The sequence below is a fragment of the Ceratotherium simum genome, chromosome X (genome assembly GCF_057802395.1).
Source record: "Ceratotherium simum simum isolate JZ-2026a chromosome X, ASM5780239v1, whole genome shotgun sequence".
Lineage (NCBI taxonomy): Eukaryota > Metazoa > Chordata > Mammalia > Perissodactyla > Rhinocerotidae > Ceratotherium > Ceratotherium simum.
The window spans coordinates 123,498,252-123,524,632 of record NC_141940.1 but is presented as its reverse complement, the minus strand read 5'-3'; the positions used below and the strand labels follow the sequence as shown (position 1 = coordinate 123,524,632).

At 38.4% G+C, this 26,381-nt stretch overlaps 1 protein-coding gene across 3 annotated transcripts in view; it reads right to left on the bottom strand.

Annotated features, from left to right (window-relative positions):
- Positions 1-1,853: 1,853 nt before the first annotated feature.
- ANOS1 (anosmin 1) overlaps positions 1,854-26,381 on the bottom strand; it is a 189,651-nt gene continuing 165,123 nt past the window's right edge. For 2 of the 3 annotated variants that reach the window (XM_004440765.3, XM_087426606.1), the window contains exons 9-14: positions 24,746-24,892; positions 12,469-12,563; positions 9,600-9,771; positions 8,533-8,753; positions 7,315-7,456; positions 1,854-5,991 (exon numbers count right to left, since the gene is read on the bottom strand). In XM_004440765.3, the coding sequence (XP_004440822.2) occupies positions 5,933-5,991; positions 7,315-7,456; positions 8,533-8,753; positions 9,600-9,771; positions 12,469-12,563; positions 24,746-24,892 (836 nt within the window). In that variant the 3' untranslated portion in view covers positions 1,854-5,932. The remainder of the gene's footprint in view (positions 5,992-7,314; positions 7,457-8,532; positions 8,754-9,599; positions 9,772-12,468; positions 12,564-24,745; positions 24,893-26,381) is intronic. The other variant, XM_087426605.1, reaches the window with a different exon arrangement.

The window sequence follows — 26,381 nt, the reverse complement described above, 5'->3', positions numbered from 1 at the left end:
CCACTTCTCCCATCCCCCCAGCCCCCAGCAACCACCAATCTGCTTTCTGTCTCTGTGGAGTTACGTCTTCTGGACATTTAATAAAAATGCAATCATACAATATGTGACCTTTGTGTCTGGATTCTTAGGTGATATTGTTAATATTGTTCTTAATCTATCACTATTGTTTGAAAATTACTTAGCGCCGAACAGAACACTACCTCTAGATGTAATGGCCTCTGATTATAAAGGAACACAAAGCAATAAACTTTTAAGTAATTTTTGGCAGGGAAATTTCATCATCTTTAGAGAGATTACAAAACAGGAAAGGAAAGCTAAGTTGCCCCAGAAGATGCTCAGTAAACCCAACCTCAAACCTAAGAGGCATTTTTATTTCTGCCTTTGGCTCACACCACATACAAGTCTCATCAACTCAGCTTCCAAAACTATCCTCAGTCTGTCTGTTTGTTTCTTTCCACATCTGCCATGACCACTGCATTTTAATCCGCTACCTGGTCTTTACCTGGACAAAGGCCACGGTCTCCTGCTTGATCTTCTGCCCCCACATTTGTCTTTCACAATCCTTTCTACCTACAAGCAGCCAGTGTTCTTTAAAAATCGTCACTAGATTTCGAAATTTTTATCCTGGCCCTCTCTGACAAGACATCTCACTGCCTTTGAGCTCCCTCATGTCCCGGTGCAGACGCCCGCCCGCCCCCCGCCCGCCCCCCATCCATCACACATTGGCTTTTTCCATCGTTCAGGTCTTAGCTGAACTGTCAAGCCCACCAGGGAGTCTTGGCTGACTTCCTCACACTTTAGGAGCCTCGTGGCCATTCCCTAATGCAATGCTGTTTACTCTTCAGCACAGCACTTAGCACCACCTGGTTTCTCACAGTTATTATTATTTCTTATTTATCATCCATCTCTTCCCACTAGAATGAAGAACTTATGAAAACAGGGAGCTTGTCTTTCTTAGTCAATATCGACCTCTAGAACGGGACCAGGCACATATGAAACTATGGAAATGTTTGTTGACTAAATGTATAAATAAATAATAGGTGGTTTTATGGAGAAGAAGATGACCCAGGTTCTCCTGGATAACACCACCTGATTTCCATGCTTTATGGAACAGCATTCTTCTCATGCGTCAGTAGACATGCTACGGGTCCACTGCATGTCTAAGCGGGAAATGTACTAACTTCTCAAAACTCTTCTCGGATATTGGAGACTTGAAGCCTTCAACACAGTGTGCGCTGTTGAAAATCAGAGATACGAATGAATGTTTATTAGCACTACATATACCTAGCATTTTATGGATACATCCTGGAGGGGGCAATTTAAAATTATAGACTATTGATCAAAAAGGCCACCCAAGGGGCCAGCCTGGTGGTGTAGTGGTTAAGTTCACATGCTCCACTTCGGTGGCCCAGGGTTTGCAGGTTCAGATCCCAGGCGCAGACCTACACACCACTCATCAAGCCATGCTGTGGCAGCATCCCACAGACAAAACAGAGAAAGATGGGCACAGATATTAGCTTAGGGCCAATCTTCCTCAAGCAAAAAGAGGAAGATTTGCAACAGATGTTAGCTCAGGGAAAATCTTCCTCATCAAAAAAAAATGCTGCCCAAACCATCAGGAACAACAGTTGTAAATACGATGACAGAACTCTGAAGTGTTGATTGTCAAACTCGAATACTTTCATTAGGGTGAAGTGCTCTTCTTACATTTACCAGACCTTGAATTCCATTCATACTGACACAAAGTTAGGGTTTTGAATCTCTGTGGCAGCATAGGAAACTGCAAATTTTTCTTCTTAATGAAAAAAAACCTTTTTTTTTTTTAAGGAAATAAATGAGCCTAGTCCATTAGGCAGGTTTAAGGATACTTTATTACTGAATCAGTATGTACAAACTCTAACATGAAAATAACGAGTCACAGGATATCAGACTATTTACAATACTTTTTTGTTTTTTACAAAATGCTTTTTTTTACAAGATTATTTTTCTCTAAATAACATGACACACACACACAAAAATCATTTTTTTATTACATACATAAATAAATATTGACTTTAAGTGACCACTATAAGGGACATGATTTCTAGAGACCATCTGGATGAGAAGGTAGAGCTTCTGTTATCCACGCACTACAATATCATTACGTAAAGGAAAAATAACAACTTTACATAGAGACCTCTGTTAATCACTCCGTAAATTGTAAAACTTGCTAAAATACTCAACAGAGGTAAGAAACTGAGTCTGGCCATGCAAAACCAAAGTTAAGAGTCACCACCTTTATGCATTTATTTATATTTTAGATGGATTTCAAAGTACATGCACAGATATTTAGCTTTTGTGTTCTGGTTAAATGTGAAAGTTTGTGTAATGAGATTTAGAGATATTTGCAATTATGGGAATCAGTCAAGTTGAGGAAATCCGTGGTACCTTTAAGGGCATTAAATAAACATGTCATTATCACAAATGACGTTGGCTGACATGTAGGACAAAATTAATACCTGTACTTGCATGATACAGACACAAGTCAGAATTCAGTCTTTTAAACAAGTTTTTCAGTGGACATAAAAGACAGAATTTAGGGCTTTGAAGTCAAATGTAATAACCTCCCAGCTATTCCTCAGTCCCGGGGCTTACTCTTGTAATTGACCTGGTTCCTTATACAGGCTAAATTCTCATCTATTCAGTAAAGATCCCTCTACGATGCAGTGATTCTGAACAGGGGGTGACTTCATCCCCCAGGGGGTAGGTGGCAATGTCTGGAGAATTTCTGGTTGTCACACCTCGGGGGACGTACTCCTGGCATCTAGTGGGTGGAGACCAGGGATGCTGCTCACCACCCCACAGTGCACAGGACAGCCCCCACCATAAAGAATGGTCCAGCCCCAAAGTCAACAGTGCCCAGATGGAGAAACCCTGGTCCATAGACTTGGTTACAGGTTTGTTTAGGTTTCTAGGATATAGATGTATTTTTAAACTTTGAACTTTGTTTAACAAACATTCCAAATAATTATCTGTCATAAACTTTATGCTCTCTAATATGTCATATTCAAACAATGATTGACTTGAAAGAACACTTGTTCATTTATAAAATCACTCCATAGAGTTCCACATAGAAAAAGCATGTAGCACAGATAAATTCACCATCAGAGAGCAAATGTTGTAAATGAAGAGCATGCGTATAACTGCAATGCATATCGAGATTGCCATCTAGATTTGATGACTTCATAGTTTTGATGAGCTCAAGTTTTTAAAGAGTAAATACTATCACTGAATATATTTTTTCTCACATGAGAGAAATGCATCTAATTTCAATAAAACATATTAGAGAATTAGCCACTACAACTATGTTTTTCTATAAAAACATAGATTTTATCTCTTTATAAGGGCACCCAAATTTTTAAAAATCAAAAAGTTGTAATTATATTTTTGTTCATTTGAATATTATTGGATATTATTTAAATTCATAAAAGAAAAACTCATGTTTCTTTTATTGCCTAATTAATAGCATTTTTCTTCCAATAATACTAATAAAGTTTAAATTATTATAGCAAAATTAGAGGCTCCTCAGAGTTGCTTTAGATTTTTTAAGGAAGGCGTAAGCTTCAGAACCTTCATGGAACTAAAAATATATTTGCTCAATGTCTATTACCCAGACAAAAGAAACATAATTAAATTTTATAAAATTAAACATATAATAATAATATTTTGTTTCTGTGTATATATTCCTGCATTTTAAACTATACAATGGTATAAAAATTTGCTGGCGCAAATACTAGGATTTCTTCATGACAAATTAAGGTAAAAGATAAACTTGCAGCCAATAATTAGAAGTCTTAATTTTTTAAATTTTAAGAATTTGAAATTCAGATGCTGGTAATGGCACTGAAATCAATCACAGTTTCAGAGAAGAGCTCTATGGTGTCTGCTCAAGGGCGGGGGTGTTTTTAATGAAGCCTGTTTCCTGTTCTCTCCATTCAAAATATATCCTTCTTGGAACCCAGTGACTTCAGAACACAATGCAATAAGTCCATCTGAGACCACATCAGGGGCCGCAGAAAACCATCCGGAACCAGCACGAACTTCCATTCTGAGATTTCCAATTTATGTCACTTGTACAAAGCTGCAAAACACTGCCTGTGTTATCCACTTTTTAAATATTTTAACACACAGGAGACAGTTTTCAAAATCTATTCAGGTATCCACGCTTTTAGGCTGTATTTCCTAAAGAAATGCATCGCTATCATAATAAAAACAGTTTCTCTCCCTTTTCTATTGCATCTGCTTTTAGAAACTGTCATGAAACCCCATGAATGAAGGAGTCCTGGGTTGTCCACTATTTCCAGGAGGGGTCAGGGCACCTGCAGGCTTTCAGAAAACACAACAAAATCACAAGTCCCATCATCAAACCCAAGACTAACGGTGCTGAAAATTTCCCCTTTTTACTCATGTAGAGAAGGAGATGAGGAAGCCTTTTAAAAAAAATGTTTAATTTTGATAAATTGCTCTTTCCTCATAGAATCACCATTGATGGGGAAAATATATTATCCTATGACCCTCAGAAGAACTGTATCTTTATCCACCATTGGTGAGCTGTGAAAGCAACTTCTTCAGTTATTCATGCTCAAGGTAATGCACGTATATGTATGTGTGTATATATATATATATATATACACACACACACACTTACAAGTAAACAGACACACACATATATGCATATTTTGAACATACATATGGGCATTCCTCAAGAAAAAACGATATTAAACCAAACATTCTGTGTTCAAGTTGCCCCATAGACGCTGCAACACCATATATTGATAACTTGTTTTGACTTGAGTTCATGCTATAAGGGTGGAGTTTGGAGCCTGGGAAATTTTCCAAACAACAGGATATAATAACTTGGAAAGAGGAAAGTTTCTTCAAAAGCAAACTGCTGTCCTTCTCTATCAATCAAAGCCCCTTTTTTACACTACTCAGAATATTCTAGCACACAAATAGCTTACTTTGATAAGGAAAAGGCAAATCTCAGGGAAGATTTGGAAATATTCAATAGTTGAGATTCTGTCATTTTAGGCAAGAAGCTTTGTAAATTTTTAGATTCATGATGATAGTGAAACAAAGCATATCGGCAGCTGTTTTCCACATTAAGGGAAATATAAATAAGATAATATATCTGGAAAATCTCTTATATTATAGTTTGAAATATTAAAAAGGATTCCTGGGAAAGAATTTAAATTTCTCCAAGGCAAAATCTGGATAGCAGCTCAATTCACTGACTCCTTCTGGCTGTGGACGCCTTTCACAAATTGTAATATACAGATTGGACTCTCGCTTGTCTTTTGTATAAAATGAAGCTTAGGTGTTTAAAGTGGGAGCATTTTTAGATTTAATGACTATATTTCAGGTTACAAATTTTCAGTTAAAAATCACATGTGATAAAAATCATCTTTTGAAAGATCTGAATAAATAGGGCCTATAAACTGTATAATCTTAGTTGATTTTGCAAATCAAATCAATCATTTAATAAAAAATAGGTTTTATCCATTAACTTTATGCTTCATGCGTGTATAAACTGTGTATTTGTTACACTAATTTGCTTTGAGAATTTGCTGCTCCAAAATCAGGGAACTCTCAGTTCAGCAATAATTCAATAGAGATTAGCAAAACCAGATGTGGAGACGGAATTTGCAGTTAAACAGGCCTATTGTTCATTGTCTCGTAGGAAGCTGGTGCCCATCTTCACTAGCTCACTATTAGTCACTCGTTTCCAGATACGTCAGAGGTTGACAGAAGTACTCAGTGCACTAAAGTCGCAGGGGAGAGGAGAGTCCCGCGGGGAGACCTACTGCTTCTGCAAGTGCCCCCGTCCTGTCCTTGAAGGCAGACAAGCTGACACATGCCATTCGTTGCATTTCTGAACATCTTTTTGAGCAGTTTAGTATCTTTCTGGAGAAGGCTTGTAATGATGTGGATGGCGATGTTTGAGATGGGGTCCTAAGAAGTGACATAGATATCAGTCATTTGGCTTTATACATCCCCAATAAACAGCAGGATTGCATTTATTTGTAGAGCGGGCATTAGAGCCAGGCAAAGGTTCCCTCCCATATCCATGTCTTTCCTATTCTGAGTCTGAAGGTGCAGACATTCATTCTCTCTCTTCTCTCTCTCTACCTTCCCAGCTTTTCCCTTCTTCCCTCCTCTGCTCCCCCCTTAAAACTATAAAAACACAAGAGAAAGAAGACAAACTCCTTTCCTTAAGCTTACAATTATTTAAGCAAGCCATAATCCCATTTATTTCCTCAAAAAACTTTAAAAATTAAGAGACACTTTTATTGAATAGAATTTCAATGGAGGAATATCAGGAAAGCATTCAGCCAACCCTTACAAACACAAGGGGCCAGAAGGCTCCCCCATTGTGAAAGTGTTTGCTTTTCTTTACATTCTAAGCATAAAAAGTTAGTGGGGCAAATTTGAGCCATCATTTTAAAAAACCAGAGGTAAAACTAGGATTGCTTTTCAATTTTCTTATCAACACACAAACCTTTAGACTGTTTTTTAAGTTTAAGCTGGAAAAAAAATAAAGTATGTAATTTAAAATTCAGCAAGAGGCTCATTGTTTTGAAACTGTAGGTGACAATTTTTTAAAAATTTTACTTGATTTAGCAATAAATCAAGTAGATTGACTGGGGTCATATTATAAAGAAAATTCATGTAATATATTAGAGTAAAATATACATAATAGGAAGATAAGCTCCTTAGCAAAATATTATTTCCTATATTGTCATATTTGAAAATCTTAATTTTTAAGAAAAATTTCAGATTGATATGAGATTATAGATTTTTTTTCCCCATATGTATTTACAGTTTAAAAGACAAGGAAAAAACATGCATTACATAGAAAATAAATGGAAGAAAAGAAAGGAAGGAGGGAGGGAGGGATGGATGGATGGAGGAAGGGATGGATGGAGGGAGGGACAGATGGAGGGAGGGAAGGATAGAGGGAGAGACAGATGGACGGATGGATGGAGGGAAGGATGGTGGGAGAGAGGGATGGATGGATGGACGGAGGGAAGGATGGAGGGAGGGATGGAGAGGTGGAGGGAGGAAGGGAGGAATTCAGCATCAACCATACAATTTATGCTAACAGTAGCTAGAATAAAATCCAATAAGTAGATATAAATGGGGAGGAAGAATTTCAGGTAAAGAGAATTCCCTATTTCATAGGAATTGATAATAATTTATTTATTTTAGTTCTTCACTAAGACTTTTCCCTCTGTCCACGAGACATGGCAGGGGTCCTCCTGCCCTGGCACTCACTGTGCGCTGAAGATGGCGGGAGGTCAGGGGTCCGGAAGGTTTTGATTGTGGTGGGCCCTTCCCCTCCTGTGGTCAGCACTTGTACTTCCAGGCGATAAAGGGTGGATGGCCTCAGATTGGGCACTGTTAGGACATAATGATCCTGAGGAAGTTACATAACAGGAGATGCTGGTCAATAACCTTTCAAAAACAACACACACAGTGAACACATATTCTATGACCATTTCTTCCCCACATGAAAATATTGTATAAATGCATGTTTGGTTCATTTTAACACCACAGTGTAATGTGCAGAATGTTGCTCCTAATTTTCTAGAGTTCTCTGCTGTGTAGTCTCTCGGCACCTACCTCAATGCCTGGCAGCCCGAGACCCTTGGCAGTGTTAGAATCTGCCGAGGTGCCAGTTCTCAGGGCTCACCCTTGGGATTTCATTTTTTATTCCTTAACATAAGACTTTCCCATGGCTTAAGGTTTTCATCTGCACATCTTGTGATGTGAATTCTTGATAATCCAAATTTCAGTAAATGAGCCAACTGTTTTCCTTAAAACACAATGTCTGTCAATGCCTGTAACTGAAAATGTTTATTTTTATGCCAACACATTCTTCTCAAAATTCAATAACACTTAATACATTCATAGAATAACTACTTTCTAATTCCATGGAATTTTCCCTTCTGGGATTTAAGGTTTTTGGTTTTTTTTTTCTTTTTGTAACAGGAGTTGGATATTCTAAGGGCATTTTTAGAGAGGGTAAAAGCCCACACATGGGTTTTTTTTCAAACCCTGGAAGACAGGCCAAGTCATTATGGGCTGTAGCCAAATTTGAAGGGGAAAAAGGAAGAGAAAAAACAAGTTTCTTTTAGCTATTTTTTGTTCCAATTTAACACTTCAAACAGGGCATATCCACATGGACCAGAGGGACACGGGGTTAACAAGGACAGAAGAAAACTGTTAAATCACTTGCATATAAGACAGGATAAGGTCTGTTGAAGAGCTGACTCCAGTAACCAAGATTAATCTAGGTGATGGTTTATTCCGTTCACAATAACACTTGTGATGTGTCGTTGATACTTGCAAAATAACACATTCAGAAGAAAATATAGAAGTAAGACTAAATAGTACAGCACGCAGCATGACAGAAATCTCCTACTCTGACGGTAATTACACATGAGCGATGGATATGAGCAACACGGACATGGTGACCAAGCTGGCACCTACAGAAGGCAGTATCTGGGACTGTGAAATGATGCTGTTGGGTAAGCTGTTCTGTCTGCTCTCCGTCGTGACCTCAGCCCACGTCACTTGAAAGCCAGTCATGGGCTGATAGAGGTTGGCCTTGGCCATCTTCCAAGAAAAGTGGCCCGTGATGTTCACACCCTGGACAACGAATGAAGCAGAAAGGTTCTCGGGCTTGGCCAGCACTTTGGAAAGAACGTGACCTGGAGCGATGGGAAGATGAAAACCGGGTTAGGTGACTGGAGAAACAGCGAACGTGGGACCTGTTTCATGTCTCTCTGGGGAATTTTAGGCCGCCATCCTATGGGGAGGGTAGAAGCAATTTGACATCAGACTTTAAGCACAGGCTCAGAGAATCACCTCTTAGATATCTGGGGATAGTACCTGAGCGAGAGTATCATCATTGTGACTTTGTGCTAAGTGCTTTTAAGACTTTGGGCATTATTTTTAGAGCCCTGCTTTGGGGATGGAAGGAGGAGACAGAATTTTGCAGTCTGGCAAGACTTGGACGTTTCTTCAAGAACAGATGAGAAGGGTGGACACTGGAGTTATTAGAAGAGGTCTTAGAAGTTACTGAAAGGAGCTTAGGGGACTGCATTTAAGAAGCCCAGGGATAGTTGTCCTTGCTGCAGGAAAGGGGCTTTAGCAGGAGAAGGGAGTCGAAAGTAAAGACATGGAATTGAGAAATTGTGTAAAGATAACTCACGTGGCAATGGGGTGGGGTAAAAATAAATAATTTACATAAAGTATGGCAAAGCACAAGCAGTATATATATAAACCTTTGGCTTCATTTCTAAAGGGATATTATTGCCAGCAAAGGACGTCTTCCAATGCTGTTAGAATTTTAAAATAATGCATACATTCATACATATATTCCCTCCAAAACTGGGCCACCATTTTACAATTCAGAAAGAGTGGTACTTTTAGGTTTTAGGGTGTTGTGAAATGCAGTTTGGAAAAGTTTTCATTAAATTAAATGTTAAATTAAATGTTTCCAAAGGGTTGCCAATATCACAGACACACACTTGCAAGTTCAGGTCAGACCATACCTGCTTCGCTAGGGCAGCTGACATGTTTGTGGCTTTTCCCCTTGAGAGCAGAGCAGGGCGGAGTCGTAAAGAAAACAGTTTCTGCCTTCAAGAGGCCCTTCGGCCGTGTTGGTTGGACAGTCACCTTATATTTGCAGGAAAATGACAGATCTTGAAGAATTATATAATTTTCCTAGAGCAAGAGAAAGAGAATATGCAAGCAATAAATCTCATTAGGGATAAAAAATTGGCAGGAGATGAAACCATATTCCGAAAGGATATTTGCCTCTATGTACATGGAGTGTGTGCAATATGGCTTTTATGAAAAGTACAAAGGAGACACTGTCCCTGCTTTCATTAATTACAATGGTGGGCCACTCCCACGGCGTGGGAGACATCCTCTGGAATTAAACAGGATCCTGGTGACTCCGCATCAAAGCAGCCAACTCGAACCTTCACCACCTAATTTTTTTAAATATAGAAAAGCTAACTCAGGCTTCTCTGAGACACAGGCTTAGTTTATACATAAGTTTGTCTTTTACAAAATGAAGATATTCTTTAGCAGTGTATTTCTTTTTCCCATTGTGAAGTGCTGTTATTGCTTCCTGCCATAACATTGTTATTAAATATAAATAGGAAAAACAGGCTAAATGGCTGAGGAATGAGAGGCTTAGAATATAGTTTTACACTAACATGGAAAGAGGACATTTATGGTTATAACAGGTTTGTCACCATGTTTCTTTTATATTTTGTTCATGATGCTTATCTATTCAAGTTTATAGTTATCAGAGCTGCATGTACAGGTATGAAAGATGCATACATGTACGTCTTTCTTTAATACCCTTTGGGTGAAGGGCAGGGGTCCCTGCCAGGCAGCAACGTGGATTAGTGGAGAATGTGAGACAAGATTTAAAATCAAGACAGAGGCTCAAGTCCTCCTCCGAGTCACCTGAGTCAGGAGTAGAAGCCGCTGTGGTTGGTGGAGCAGGAAATGTGCAAACCCACAAAGGGGAACAAGTGGCAGAGCTCCCGGCCCCTCATGCAGAGGGAAGGAGATGAGGAAGACTCAGCTGAGCACAGCTAACACCAAGGAGCACACGGGAAGCAACCCCAGCCTGCTGTGTCTCTTTGGGAGTCCGAGTCGCTTTCCTTTAGGAAACTATCTGCACTTTCTATGGGACTATATTGGAATCTAGAGTTAGCCACGAAGGACACTGCTTCACAGATATCTCAAGAATGCTTTTCTATGGCGTAGAGGGCAGACATCTGTAGCAACAGGTGAATTAGTGGATGCGCCATCATAGCATGAAAATAAATTAAGTGTGTCTAAAAATTGTTTAAAAATGGAAACAGGGGCCGGCCTAGTGGTGTAGTGGTTAAGTTTGGTGCACTGTGCTTCAGCGGCCCGGGTTTGTGGGTTTGGATCCTGGGCACAGACCTACACCACTTGTGAAGCCATGCATGTGGCAGTGACTCACCTACAAAATAGAGGAAGATGGGCACAGATGTTAGCTCAGGGCCACTATTCCTCAAGCAAAAAGAGGAAGATTGGAAACAGGTGTTAGCTCAGGGCCAATCTTCCTCATCAATGAAAAAAAAAAGGAAACAGAGAAGTTCTAAGCTTAGTGGAGTGCTTTTCAGGATTTTGATTCTCATTTCTAGCAGACGTACTACATATGCTTAGTAAAGAGTTAGCATCATCTTCAGAGTTTCTAAAGACAATAAGCCTAGGATCAGCCAGCCCCCTGAAAATAAGCCAGATTCCATGATTCCAAGGCACATATAAGTAATACAAGTAACAGGCTTGCCCCTTGCCCATAAAAAATTTAATAAATTCTGCTTCTGTTCATTTCTTTCTCTGCTTTTCAAGTAGGTTTCCCTTTTTAAAAATCTTTCTTTTTTTTTTTTTTACTAAAGACTACAAACTTTGGAAAGAGCTTAAGGATAAATAAAATGACCAACTTTGGTGAACATGAGTTGGGACGAGTCAAATCCAGTACCAAGTTGTGTATTTCTGCAAATCCAGTGACTTGTTTTATCTGACGATCTTAAAGTTACGTGATCAGATACAATCCTAAAAATATTCTAGTTGTTGCGTTACAAAATGTTCAAAAGAAAAATGCTCTAGTTAAATACCATATATCAATATTTTGTCCATTTGGGGCTATGTCTTCAGATTTTTTTAATACTGTCCTGATATATTACATATGAATTGCTGTCATCAACACTGAGTGTAATTTGATGTCCTCTAAAACATTTTATGTTGGCTTGTTGATTCTACTCTGTAATTCATGCATGAACCCCAAAACATTTGGAATAACGTTTTGAGTAATGTAGTCAGACTTACTATCTCCAAAGAATTTAATGATCTCTTAAAACATCAGTGCGTGGTGTACAGAACAGATAGTATCTTCCGGTAACTGGGCGAGTTGGTGGTAGTTAGCCAACGCAAAGAGAGATGCTAAATGATAGTCAGGGTCGTAATTCGTTGGGAAAATGGTACCTTTAGATCGTGGTGCCAAGTCAAAATTCAGAAAATAACTCAAAACTTTTTTCCAATGAAGATGAAACACACAGAGACTCAGAAGCTTTTCCCCTCTGATCGGGCAGTTCCTTAAGAACTTGTCCTTAATCTCTACATTTTAGGACCTGCCATGTGTTGATAATAGAATAAGCTGTCAATGTAACGTTGTGAATGGATGACAGAGTGAGGGAACATGATGACCGTTATGTGTTTGGCTTTCATCTAGTCAATTATTCAATAGCTGATTTGTGAGAATGAGTTATCACTGGACATACAGTGTGCACATCTTTGTGTCTAATTTTATACACAGATCAAATGAGTCTAAAAACTATTCAGAATGGAGCAGTCTGCCCTCTCTCTGCTTACCCGGGTCATGCCAGACGACGTCTCCAGTCCAGTAGTTTGGTTGTGGGCACAGACTTCTGGAAACCACTGTACATGATATTGATTCACACGGGGATCTAGAGTGTCAAAAGGCACAAACAAAAACAACAGTCTGGAAGTCACATTCCACATAGTTCGATGTTCTTAAAATGTGGGAGAATAGAAAGGAAGAACATAAAATCCTGCAGGTGATCCAAAAGTGCCTACGTGAACCAAAGGAGGCATACAGGTCTTGCAGAATTCTGATTGTTGTTTCACTATTAAGAGTAAAATCAGGGAAAGAAGTAATTCACTGCCAAAATAAAACTATGTTGAATATGAGAACTACATTGAAAAAATAATTAGTAAAGTCCCAGAAAAATGACTCCAAGGATGTCTGGAGAGTAACCTAGCCCTGGTGTCTATGATAAGTCAATCTCTATAAGATAGGGTAACACTTAGCAGATCTCTTAATTCCTATGTTATAAGAGAGAATCATCCCAAATCTCTGAATCCTACATTTTTCTGATAAAGCTGATAGAGAGGCTATTGAACCCACGCAAAAAGAGAAGCATTTTCCCTAAACCTGAAGAATCGGCCATTCACTTTTATTCCCTCTCGAGTATTGCTGTAACGACGTTCCCTCATCAGAAGACACAGGACACACCGCTTTCCCTCCAACCATACACGGTGCGTCCTGGCGTTTCAGAGTATTTGGTCCCTACTGAGCTATGACTAGGTGCTCTGAGAGAGAGGCGAGAACGCCGACTCTTTAAAACATTTGCATTCCTGGGTGGAGCAGCATATTTTCTGAACATTTCTTTGGGCAATCAGGTGGAAAAAAGACAAAACGACGAGAAGCACCTGACTGAGTGTGGGAACGGCGGTCTGGACAGTCTCAGGTTTACTAATCACCCAGTGTGTCTGAGGGGTGTGAAAAGGCACATTTGTGCCAGCGATTAATGTCACATCCCAAAGCGATCATGACAAGAGTTTGATGGAGATTTTCCCAGGGGAAAATTCTTTGATGAAATTGGGTGGATCTAGTGGGCATTTGTCGTGAGCACTTTGGAACAAGAAAAGAAGAACTTCAAATCAGAGAAAAGAAACAGATATCAAGCTGGCACTAACGGCATATAGTTAAGAGGAACCCCTTACTGGAGGTTTTCACTTCGACAAGGCAGACAACAAGGGCTTTTTGTTTTTCTTTTTGGAAAAGAATTATATGTTATATCTAAGTTTGAAGTCAATGAATGAGTGAATTCCTATCCTTTCATTCAACACGTGAAGCTGTTCTAGGCACAGAACAGAAACAGCTGCTCTCCTGGATCTTAAATACCAATGGGGCTGGACAGATAATAAACAAAGTACATAAGTAAGATCTATGTCAGGTTAGAAGGTAATAAGGCTACAACTAAATACGGAAGGTAAGAGAGGGGAGGTATATTGACAAAGGGTTACAACGTTAAATAAGGTGGCTGGCGTAGCTCGTGAAGAAGCTGACTTTGAGTAAAGACTGGGGCAGGTTTGGCAAGGGGAGGGGACAATGCAGGTGACTGTGGGCAGGGCGTCCTGGGCCCCCGCTGTCCAAGAGAGCTGTCTCATGATGAAAACATTCTGGATGTGGTGACCCCTAGTCACTTCTCCGTCTAAAGCAACTGAAATATTGCTAGTGCAACTGAGGGATCAAATTCTAAATTTTAATCAATTAGAATTTAAACCGCTACAGGTGGCTAGTGGCTACTGTCTGGGACAGCGCAGTTCCAGCCACAGAGAACAGCAAGTGCAGAAGTCGAGAGTTGGGAACAGAGCGTGACTGGCATTCTTTGCAGGGACAGTCAGGGAATTGATCCCGGTTTGCGATAATACCATTGTATGATGTATAATTGAGACCTGATGACTCTGGGTATCCTAAAAATCCTATACATATTTTACAACATGATTATATTTTCGTGAGAAGAGGCATTCGGAGTGACACATCGGACACTCCCTCTCGGGTCCATCCCTCCCTTCAGCTCTAAGTGCTGCCATACCTGCGTTCAAGGCCTTCTTGTCTTCTCTCTATGTGCCACCTCCATCACTAATTCCATTCATTCTCACGACCTTCAAAATCACGTTCCTGCTGACAGCTCCCACATTCCTTCCTCCACCTGCGCTAGTCCCTTGAACAGCTGGTGCTCCCAACTTCCTATCCCACATAGACGTTTTCCAAACTCAACGTTTCTAAACCTACACCCTTGATTTCTGCCCTCAAATCGCCCTTCCCGCATTCAGGGTGACTTTTATCTAATCACGACTTTTTGTTTTCTGTATTTCTGATGTTTTGACATCTTGGGGCCCGGCTGAGCCTGGAGGTACTGCCCCTTCCTAGGGATAGTAAACTACTCCCCCGCAAGCATGCCTTTCAAGTGCAAACCAGCTCATCCAGAGCCCACACCCCCACCACATCCTGTATTAGGCTCTCGCACTCAGGGCCACCACCCACCTGCCCTAATCAACCCCGGGCCAGGCAACTAGAGGCAGCCCCTATGCCCCAGCGGCTGCTGAAATGATTCACTCTAGCCAATCTTAAACCTGCTCCCCCTGCCTTGCCTGTTCCTTCCCACAGAAGCCACAATACAAGCTCCTTCCCACAGTTTTCCCGTCTCCCTCTGCCTCCTGGCCGACGCCGGCGCTTCCTCGTGTGGCCCTGTGTGGCATGGTACGCCCCCTCCTCTTGGGAACTGTCAGTAACAAACTATGATTTCAATTGCAGTCGTCTCCTGATCTGATGGCTCCCCCAAACCTGAATGATAGTAAAACCTACACTCTAAAACATGATTGAATGAACAAGTTGTCTTTTAAGCATTCCTTCATGTCACATTCGCAAACACATACACAGCAGTCCATGTTTTTCTAAGCTTCATCAAAAAATGGCATGCATTTTGCATAGATGTCTATACAATCAATTCTCATTATTCACAGTAGTTATGGTTTATAAAAATCACTGTGAACACTGAATTAGTGAATACTGAGTCATTACTTCTAGAGGGAATGCAGGGTTAGGTTCTTGTGAACCTCTGGTCACAACATTTTTGTCAGCCAATCAATACATCTTGTTCTATGTGTGTTTCTGTTTAAAGGCACCTTATTTAACATATATTTCTTATAAATTAGTGATTAAAGTGTCAGATTTCCTTATAAAAACACTAGTTAAAAGCATTTTCACGATCGTGGGTAGAGTGACTGTACATTTCTTTAGCTTTCAACCTCACAACAATGCTGTCTACTATACTTTTCTTTGTAAGTCATCATCTCAAGAACCACAAATTTAGCCACTTTTTCATTATAAGTCGTCACCTCAAGAACGACAAATTTAGCCACTTTTTCACCTTTGCCATAGCTTCATCACCCACTATCGATGCTATGCCAGCCCCTTACAGAGCAGCCTCAAGTATAAATCAGCAAACTTCCTCTTCCTCTTCCGGGACATACCATATTGTTGATTCATTCACATTGAACTCACGGCCAACAGCCTGTGACTCACGCCTGAACAAAGCTTATCTAACTACATATTTTTTCCCCCTTGAGGAAGATTCCCCGAGCTAGCATCTGCTGCCAATCTTCCTCTTTTTACCTGAGGAAGATTGTCCCTGAGCTAACGTCCGTGCCAAACTTCCTCTATTTTGTACGTGGGACACTGCCACGGCATGGCTTGATGAGTGGTGTGTAGGTCCACGACCGTGATCTGAACCTGCAAACCCCAGGCCGCCAAAGCTAAGCACATGAACTTAACCACTACACCACTGGGCTGGCCCCCAATCTTCCTCATTTTTATGTGAGCTGCCACCACAGCACCAGATGAGTGGTGTAGGTCTGCACCTGGGAACCAAACCTGGGCTGTTGAAGCGGAGTACGCCAAACTTAACCACTAGGCCACCAACGCTGGCCCTAACCACGTGTTTTAACTGTAAACCACACAGTAGCCTTCTTGCTTAGAAGGCTTAGAAACACTAGGCAGCACTTCAGCACTACACTTGGGGGCCATTTTAAACAGCAAAATCCCCCCAGAAAAGCAAGAAAATGCAAAAAGTAAAAAAACCAAGACATTAAATAGACCATGCAAAGGACACTCGTTGACAGTATGAGACCTGAAATAAGAAGGGAGGGTGTCACCTTGCCCAACTTCAATTGAGAATGTGTGTGTGGTGTACTCAAACTTATCACCACTCTGTGCATATGCATCTCTGCAAATGACCGCAAAAGCGTCACAACTATTGGTTTGAGGGCTACAAATAAATTTTAGTGAGTAGATGAATTACAAACACAGAATTCATAAGTAATGAGGATCGACTGTATCTCCTTTCATTTTCAAATCAGTAGCATAAGGTAGCTTCCTTTTTTAATGCCTAAGGAATTCCACAACACTTTCATTTGTTGTCTTTAATCCAATCCTCACACTTTGGTGCTAAGATACTGGACTGATGTGGTTCAAATTATATCATTTTATTTAACCAGCAATCATTGCAAAGCCACTCAACACAAAAGGTAGTTTTCAACATCTTACTTGCAGTCTCTGCAATATCTGACATCACTCGTCCCTCCCTTTCTTCTTGAAACTCTTGCTCCCCTTGGCTTCTGTCTCAAATCTCTCCATTTTCTCCAATCCCTCTGGGCACTTACTATCTATGTTCTGTGCCAGATCATGCCCCTTTGTCTTGTTATCTTCAATTCCAGGTCCCAGTCCTCTCTATTCCATTCTCAGTCCAAATTCTCTCTAGAGAGAAAGAGGGATCTCATCCACAGTACATGACTGTAATTTCTACTGATTCAAATTTCTATTTCTAACTCTATCCTGAGATCCATGCAAGGGCAACTGCTTTCAGTCTTGTAGGTTGTGCACTACATAATTCTGGTGGGAGGAAAGAGAGGGCATTCACCTCCTAGTGTATATGAATGGCACATCCTGGTATTTCACAGTGTACAACATGCATGGTAGTGCATGGTAAACTGTGTTAACTCCTACTTTTCTCCACTGCCTCCAGTGCACTTCAAACTCAAAATATGCACCCACCCCAAACTGCTCCTCCAATACTGTCCCTTATTGCAGTCAATGGCACCACCAGCCTCTAGTTGAGATATCATTCTCCACATTTCCTTCCCTGCCACTCTTCATTTCCAACCTATCACTAAGTCCTGTCTCTATTTTAACTGCTGAATATCTCTCCAGTCCATTCACTTCTCGTCATCTTTGCCATCACTAGCCCATTACTGGGTATCATCTGCTTTCTCTTGGCATCCTGCAATATACTTTCAGCAGAAAGTCCCACAGTCACAAGAGTCCATTTCAAATCGGTCCTCCGTGGTGCAGCCAGGATAATCTTTTCAAACCTAACTAAAACATTAAATAAACTGAGATTAAAAGTTTCCTCAAAGTCTTTCTAATGGTGTTCCCAAAAGGCCAGGTTGGGGACATTTATTAAAAAATGCAGGGGCCGGCCTAGTGGTGTATCGGTTAGGTTCACATGCTCCGCTTTGGCGGCCTGGGGTTCGCAGGTTCAGATCCCGGGCACGGACCTATGCGCCGCTTATCAAGCCATGCTGTGGCAGGCGTCCCACATATAAAGTAGAGGAAGATGGGTACGGATGCTAGCCCAGGGCCAATCTTCCTCAGCAAAAAGGGGAGGAGTGGCAACAGATGTTAGCTCAGAGCTAATCTTCCTCACACACACACACAAAAGCACAACAAAGAATGCCCATACTTGTATATGTTATTTGAGTTCAACTTCGAAAAAATCAATTCATAGATGTGATGTTTGCTTCCATGGAAGTCCCCTATACAAACATCTTGTCTTTAGCTTCATCTTGCCAATTATTAAAATCCTAAGGACTTGTATTTTAGGATATGACTGCAGGACCCAATCTGTAACTAGAATACTAAAAACAGCATCGTTAAATCAAACACTTCCTAAGGGGGTATATATAAAAATTCTATGCTAAATGCCTCATTAATCTGTGTCTTGAACTTAAGCCTTTCCTTTCACAAATAAATTATACTATAAAGAAAGTATTTGAAAAGTATTTTTAAATATTGAAATTTACTTTCAATATGCTTCAAAAATTAGATGTATCTATCTCATTTGTTTCTCAGATATATCTAACTCACAGTGTCTGGCATAGATGAAGGGCTCCAAAATTTTTAACTAAATGTTAATACCTAAATTCACAAAAAGTCTAAGGATCAAGAACGCTGGGGTTATTGAAGTAACAGCCCTGAGAGGTGGAGGTCACTTGGGGAACCACAGAACAACAGCTACCACAAGAAAGAGTGGGAACTCACAGCCCTGGGGGGAGGAGTGTAAGTCTGGACAGGCGTTAGAGAATGCCAGCTCCATTAGGGCAGGACTTTCTGTTTTTTTGCAGTTTCTCCAACACCAGAAATAGTGCCTGGCAGGTAATAGTTGCTCAATAAATGTTAGTTGAATGGCATCCCATCATAGATTAATGCCTCGTTCTCTTTATAACTGCAAAAATGCTTTGTAAGACAGAACTTTCTGATTCTGTAGAACTAAAATAAGAATTTTGAACACCTACTAGGTCTAAGACATTTCTACTCAAAGTGGATGAATGTTTTCTCTCTCTATCTGGGCTAATTTTTCATATTTATTGACTAAAACACTAAGTCTAAAGCCCAAAAACCTAAAACAGCCAACTGTGGATTCTATTATCACACATTAAAAATGAACTGATGTCAATAGAATAATAAAGTTACTGAATAATAAAATGAGCTAAGTGAACTATTCCTTTTCAAATAACGTTTGTTCAGCAAATTCACTGTTGAAGAGATTTATCTTCTTCCAGAGCCTTCACTATGGTAACCCAACTACCTTATGCAATAAGTTGAGAAGGGCTGATATCTGATGTTTGATTCATTTCCCTACAAAAGTCTATGCTGTGTCATAATAAATAAGACAAAAAAATTGAAGCTCTCTCGGGGAAATTCCGAGGGAAATGAATAGATTTGTGTTTTTCAGTTCCTAACTCCAAGTCCAAAACCAACATCCTGCCCACCATCACTTTTTGGAAATGTGACATCTAAGAACCAATTGCTACTTACAATTTTGTCTTGATTAGTGAGTGAGATTCTCCTCTACCCTTATCTGTCACCAGCACTCAGTCCTTTTTGGTATTCAACTCAGTGTATCCACTGGTGGAAATTGATTATAATTCAAGAATTTTCAGCTCCATGTGTCACAGACTTTAAAACCACTTGAGATGGGTCTATTGAGTTGCATATGGTGCACACAATGTATAACTTTACAGAGTCAACAAGTCCAGAAAATCCAGCCAAATTGTCCTTTTCCATGACAGAAACAGAACTCAAGCTCACAGTCTACACAGAATTCATGTAATAGTAGGACTGTGTGTTGATTTAAAAGGCATCTCCTTCCCTACATTTGTGATAATTATGAATGTGCACATGTTTTATAAATGTCAGGGGAAACTCTGGTTTGGGATTCTGTGGGTCACATGGCAACTGCCTAAAAGGCTTCTGGAAGGAGAAAAAATGTGGTGTACATTTGGCACACAGGCTCTCCACCTCATTCTACTTTGAACTCCCCAAAGCTTCCTCCAGTCTCCTTCTACCAAGTGTTCCGGCATAATGAAGCTCGGCTGTGTTTTATATGTTAATTTGGCTTTCAAATTTAAAATAAAAAGGGAAATGGGGTGGATATAACTTAAGGAAAAGGGCTTTTTGGAAAAATACAAAACTCTAGTTAGAGCACAACTTGTTCTTAGTACCTTAGTCAATGGCTCTGTGATCTGGTGGAAATCAACCAACATTTGCAGACTTTGCAAGTGTACTGTAGTATACTTACTATTCAGACCCTTATTTCTACCACATAGCTATCTCCTGAGCACCAGGATTATTTAATGTTTATATATATGTATATGTACATACACACACACACTCATAAATGATCTGCAAGACAAACATGATTCCTCGGCAGTCATGCGCTCAAATGATTATTCTCTGGGAATATTGACCATATTCCTGCTTGCTGATGTAGTACAATGAAGGTCAATCCCTTTTCATGTGCCAAATTTAACAAGATACTTGTTTAATAGCATTTGTATTGCAAATTGGATAATTTTTTTAAACATTGCACTTGGTTGTCTGTGAAGGAGAGAAACACTGAAAGTCAATTCCGAAGCAACATGAAGCCTCTAGCTCAGAGGCCCCTTTCCTCTTTCCTGAGGTCCTGCCTCTTCTCTGCCCCCGATCCCTCTTTATGGCTCCGCCCACAGGAAGCCCCAGAAGAACCCTTACAATTTTGTTCATCTGGTAAAAGGTATATTCACAGACCTTACAATTAAGCATTATGCCTGGAGGTGTTAACTAACGTTATTGTGGTAATCATTTCACAGTAAACACATATATCATCTCATCATATGCCTTCAACTTGCACAATGCTATATGTCAATTGTATCTCAATAAAGCTGGAAAAAATACAAGAAGGAAATATTCACATATATATATAAAGTCCATTATGTACACGCACACACAAACACACACACATACGTGTATGGATCCCATTATTTTATCCAACATCTCTATGAGGTGGGGTCATTATTCCCATTATGAGGAGAAACTCAGATGTTGAGTGGTTAAGTGATTTGCCCAACATCACACAGTCGTTGAATGGTTGACCTGGGCAATGGTTGACAAAATATATCTTGTTTTAAAGACTGTATTCTTAAACTCGATGTTATTCTGGTTCAAATATGACTTTACAAGCTTACAATGTTTTATATATAATAGCTCCTTACAGATACTTATTTACAGTGACTTTTCTCAGCTGCAAATACTGTTAACTTGTTTCCATATAAATATTTTGGTGAATTATTAGTAAATGATCAACCAAGTAACTAACAAGAAACAAAGAAAATAGTGCTTCTGTTTAATCTTTGTTTTTGAGTAAAGAGAAATAAAGAAGCCAAAAACATTTAAAAGAAATAAACAACATGCCTGCAATCATCACTTTTAGTCAACATATACTGAAAGTCTTAGCCAGTGTTAAGACAAGGGAAAGAAGCAAAATGTCAAAGATCTAGAAAGGAAAATACAAAATTTTCATTATTTAAGGACTACATGATTCATTCATAGAAAAATGGAAAGGAATCATCACATGAAATGTTATAATGAACCAAGTAATATAACAATATAGTTGAGTTCACAGTCAATATATAAATATAACATTTATATATACCAGCAAAAAAATTAGAAAATCAAATTGAGGAAAAAGTATGCCATCTGTAATAGGATTAAAATAAACATAAATACCTTGAAATAATCATATTAAAAGATATTATATCCTCTACATGATATATTATAAAACACTGTTGGAGAGAAAATTTTAAAACCTGAGTAAAGTGGTATGTCATGTTTATAGATTTTAAAGATGTGAATTTTCCAGTCATTGACATATAGATTAATTGCAATCTCAATAAAGATCTCAGAAGGTTTCTGTGGAAATTGACAAACTAATGCTAATATTTATATAAAAATGCAAAGGGCCAAGAATAGTCAAAACAATTTGAAAAAGAAGTAAAACTCTGGAGGACTAGTATTAAAAATATTTATCAATTTACAGTAGTTAAGACAGTATAACATTGCCACAAAGTTGGAAAAATATGCCAAATGACTATAGAAAGTCTAAAAATTAACTTGCAAATATATATTTGATTTAGGGCAAAGGTGGCACCACAGACCTTTGGGGAAAGAATCATTTTTCAATAAATGATGCTAGGTCAGTGGGAGATCAAGGGGCAAAGAAAAATAAAAGAACATTGACCCCCTACATTGGCCCCTACAACAAAAATCAATCTGGGTGAAAGTCAGCCTAAGAGAGAAAGTGAAACAATATGGATTCTAGGAGACAGAGTATCTTTGTGACTCTCGTATGAGCAAAGACTTCTTAAACAGGACATGAAGAGCACTAAACCTAAAGGAAACAAAATGACGAATTGATCATCTCTAAAATTAAAAAACATTAAGAAAGTAAAAACAGGTAAGAGTGGATCAGAGTGGGAGAAAATACTTATAATACACAAAAACAGCAGATGACGCATATACTCAATATATAAAGAACTCTTGCAGGACAGACTGGCTAACCAGTTTAAAGAGTGCTTTGAAAAAGAGGAGATCCAATTGCCAATAAACTTATGAAAAAGTGCTCAAGCACTTGGTGATTAGAAAAATGTAAGTTAATACAACCCTAAGCTACCATTACACAGAATGGCTACACTTAAAAAGATGGAATATTCCACATGGTGGAGAGAATGTGGCACAGACTATCATACCCCACTGGTGGGAACGTAAATTGGTACAACCACTTTGGAAAACTGTTAGTATTCTCTAAAGCTCAACATACTCTATGACATAAGAATTCCACCTCCACGGGAGAAAATACATATGTGCACCAAAAGAACATTCATAGAATGTTTATAGCAGCACTATTCCTAAGCCCATCACTAGAACAAACCAAATCTCCATCAACAGCTGAAAAGATACATAAATCGAGGTGTATAAGGGACTACTATGCAGCAACATAAATAGATGAATTATTGCTTCATGCGACAGAACGGATTAGTTTCCCATTTCCTATATAATGTTCACTGCAAGAAGCCAAATACAAACTGTATGATTCCATTCTTCTAAATTTCAAATGCAGGAAAAACAAATGTTCAATTTTACAAGTCAGGATGGTGGTGGTTACTCTTGTATGCTTAATATGGTTGCAGTTTCTATATGTATACATTTTCATTTCATTATATTAGATGTTTACAGTCTCAATATTATATTAATAAAATGCTATGTTTTATTAATATTAATATATCATATTGACATACAATTCTAATAGACCAAATAAATTTTATAATTTAATATTTATTACAAAACTATTATTAAACTTATTAATATGGCTATATTAACATATAATTTTAAATTTAATAAATAATATTGAATAAATGAAATTTAATTTTAATTAGCATATGACAGTAATAAAACATTAATATTAATGGTAATGTTATTTTAGCTGCAGAATGGATGTCAGCAGCTTGGAAAAAAATTATGGAACAAGAAGACCTCCACCACCAATATTCCTTATGGCACATGGGCTGATATCCTGAGTAAAATAGCACTTCAGAAGAATTTTTGAAACTGAACTCTTGAAATAACCTATTTTGCTTTTAAATGTATAGGAGTTTTAAAATGTTTTTAAAATGTATAGGAGTGGTACAGATAAAAATGTATGTCAAATCATTCTAAAAGTACTATTTCAATAAAGCAAAATGAACGTTCAAAGAATAAAACAAATAAAAGGAATTTATCTTAAAGATAAATATTAAAACAACAAAAAGAATTTATTCTAAGGATAAATGTTCATTGCAGTATTAATTATAAAATGGAGATTCTGAATGCACCTAAACGTTTTACTGTAGTGGAATAAAGATGTATGCTATGATATTATGGTGTACCCATACAAGGCAGCGATTTAAAAATGTTACGAAAAATACTTGACAGTATAGAATGCTCATATAATAGAAAATATGTGTGCATGTATACACATATATATTTATATATATGTATATATATATATTTATATATATTTTTTATATATATTTTATATATAAATTTATACATATTATATATATGTATATATATTTATATATGTATATATATACACATATATATTTATATATGTATATATATATTTATTATTTATACATTATATATATGTAACAATGAGTGAAGAACAGATGCCTAGAAAACTTCTGAAAGGAAATCCACCAAAATGCTGTTTCCATGAAATGATACTCAGGTAAGTGACTTTTTTTCCTATTTTCCAAATTATTTGTGTTATGGGTCTTTTTTTTAATAAAAAATTAATTTAGAACAAAAATTTACAGTGCAGAATACTGTACGTTTTGAGTGTTTTGGAGACAAGATCAGCCTTCTAGGAAAGAAATGAAGACAGGTCAATATCCTTGAAATGATAACATTTAAGCAGTTAACTGTCACTGATTTCAAAATGTGATACAGATTCCTGGGAATTGAGGGCAACCCATTCAGACTTCAGAACAGCAAGGCATTAAAAAAAAAATATTGAAGTGTTTTGTTCAGCTACTGTTTTCCTTAATACCAATACCGTGGCCTGACCTTGACCTTTTCACAACTGCCTTTATATCATTGTGCTAGTCAAAGCAAATAACGAATACACAAAGAGCATTTGCGCACCTTCCGTCTTTTTCCAGTAGACCTTCACCTGCAGCTGATTGTCCTGATAGAACGGAGCTCCAATTTCCAGGAGGCGAGTGGGCCGTCTTCTTTGGAAAGGGGGCTGTATCTGCATCACACTTTTTTTAGTTTTCCCAAGTTGTTCTTCTACAACAAAGTACAACGTTCTAATTTACTTGTTAAAAATAATTCTATATCCCGATATCAATCCCAGTGTATTTAATTTCATTCTGTTTTCATTCATATTTAGTGGTTGTTTTTTAAAGTAAAATGGGATGCAACTGCAGATTCTTTCATGATCAAGTTGTTGACACTCCCCCCTCCCATAAGATGCTGGATGCCTAAAAGTATCTTACATGCAATCCCGAGAATTTAAATTGCTAATCAATATGTATTCACCGGGCTTGAAAGATGCTCCCACTTAAGTAATAGGTATAAATAGTATTTCTCATTATACATAGATATCTTTTGTAGTTATGAAGCTAAACAAAACAATATTAAAATACTATATCATGAAAACAATATAGCTAGTTTTTCACAGAAGTACCAGCATCACACAGCAATACCTGGTGCAAGGCACTAAACAGAAACATGGTTCAACTTTGTCAAATTTGTCGTAAGAAGTACAAATTGCATCAACCCAACTGATTTCCCAATCACTCACAGCAGCCAACAACTGATCCACGTACTGTTCGAATTACTGACAGACATTCCAAACTCTGACAGATATTAACGTGAAATATTAAAATACTCAGCAAGTGAAATGAAATGCAATGGCAACAATACATTAGATTGGGGAATGGAATATAAGGGCACATTCATCCATCCATTCATCTATTCTGTAAATATTTGGGGACCACTTCCCAAGTGCCAGGCCCTGAGCTAGGGGCTGAAGATACAAAGCTTTCTTACCTGAGGGCTCTTAAAATAGCAGAAGCCATGTCTGCAGGTGATTACAGCCCACAGCAAGAATGCTCTACTGAAGGGAGGTGCACGGGGCTACAGGAGCGTAGGTGGGGAGGGAAGGAATTGCGAAAGTCTGACAAGCCACTGTTATTTGTTTTCTTCAGAAAAGTAGCCGAAGGCTTTCTGAGGGAAGGAGTTTTTTTTTTTTCCCCACATGGATATTCATTTTATTTTATTTCATTTTTTTTTTAATTTTTTGTTTATTGCAGTAACATTGGTTTATAACATGGTATAAATTTCAGGTGTACATCATTATACTTCTATTTCTGCATAGATTACATCATGTTCACCACCCAAATACTAATTACAACCCATCACCACACACTTGTGCCAAATTATCCCTTTCGCCCTCCTCCCTCCCCCCTTCCCCTCTGGTAACCACCAATCCAATCTCTGTCTCTCTGTGTTTGTTTGTTGTTGTTATTATCTACTACATAATGAAGGAAATCATACGGTATTGAGGGAATGTTTTAAGGATACACTGGAAGATTGTTTCAGTATGAGACGGGATACTTTAGGAAAGACAAGATTGAGAGTATGTGCACATGTTCGTTACTACTTTTTTTAACATGCATTTTTTCCTATTGTCTATTTAAAACTTCAACACATACTCGCTGCAAAGCAAGGACAATATAAAAGTGATTCAGAATGATCCCAAGCCTTAAATATC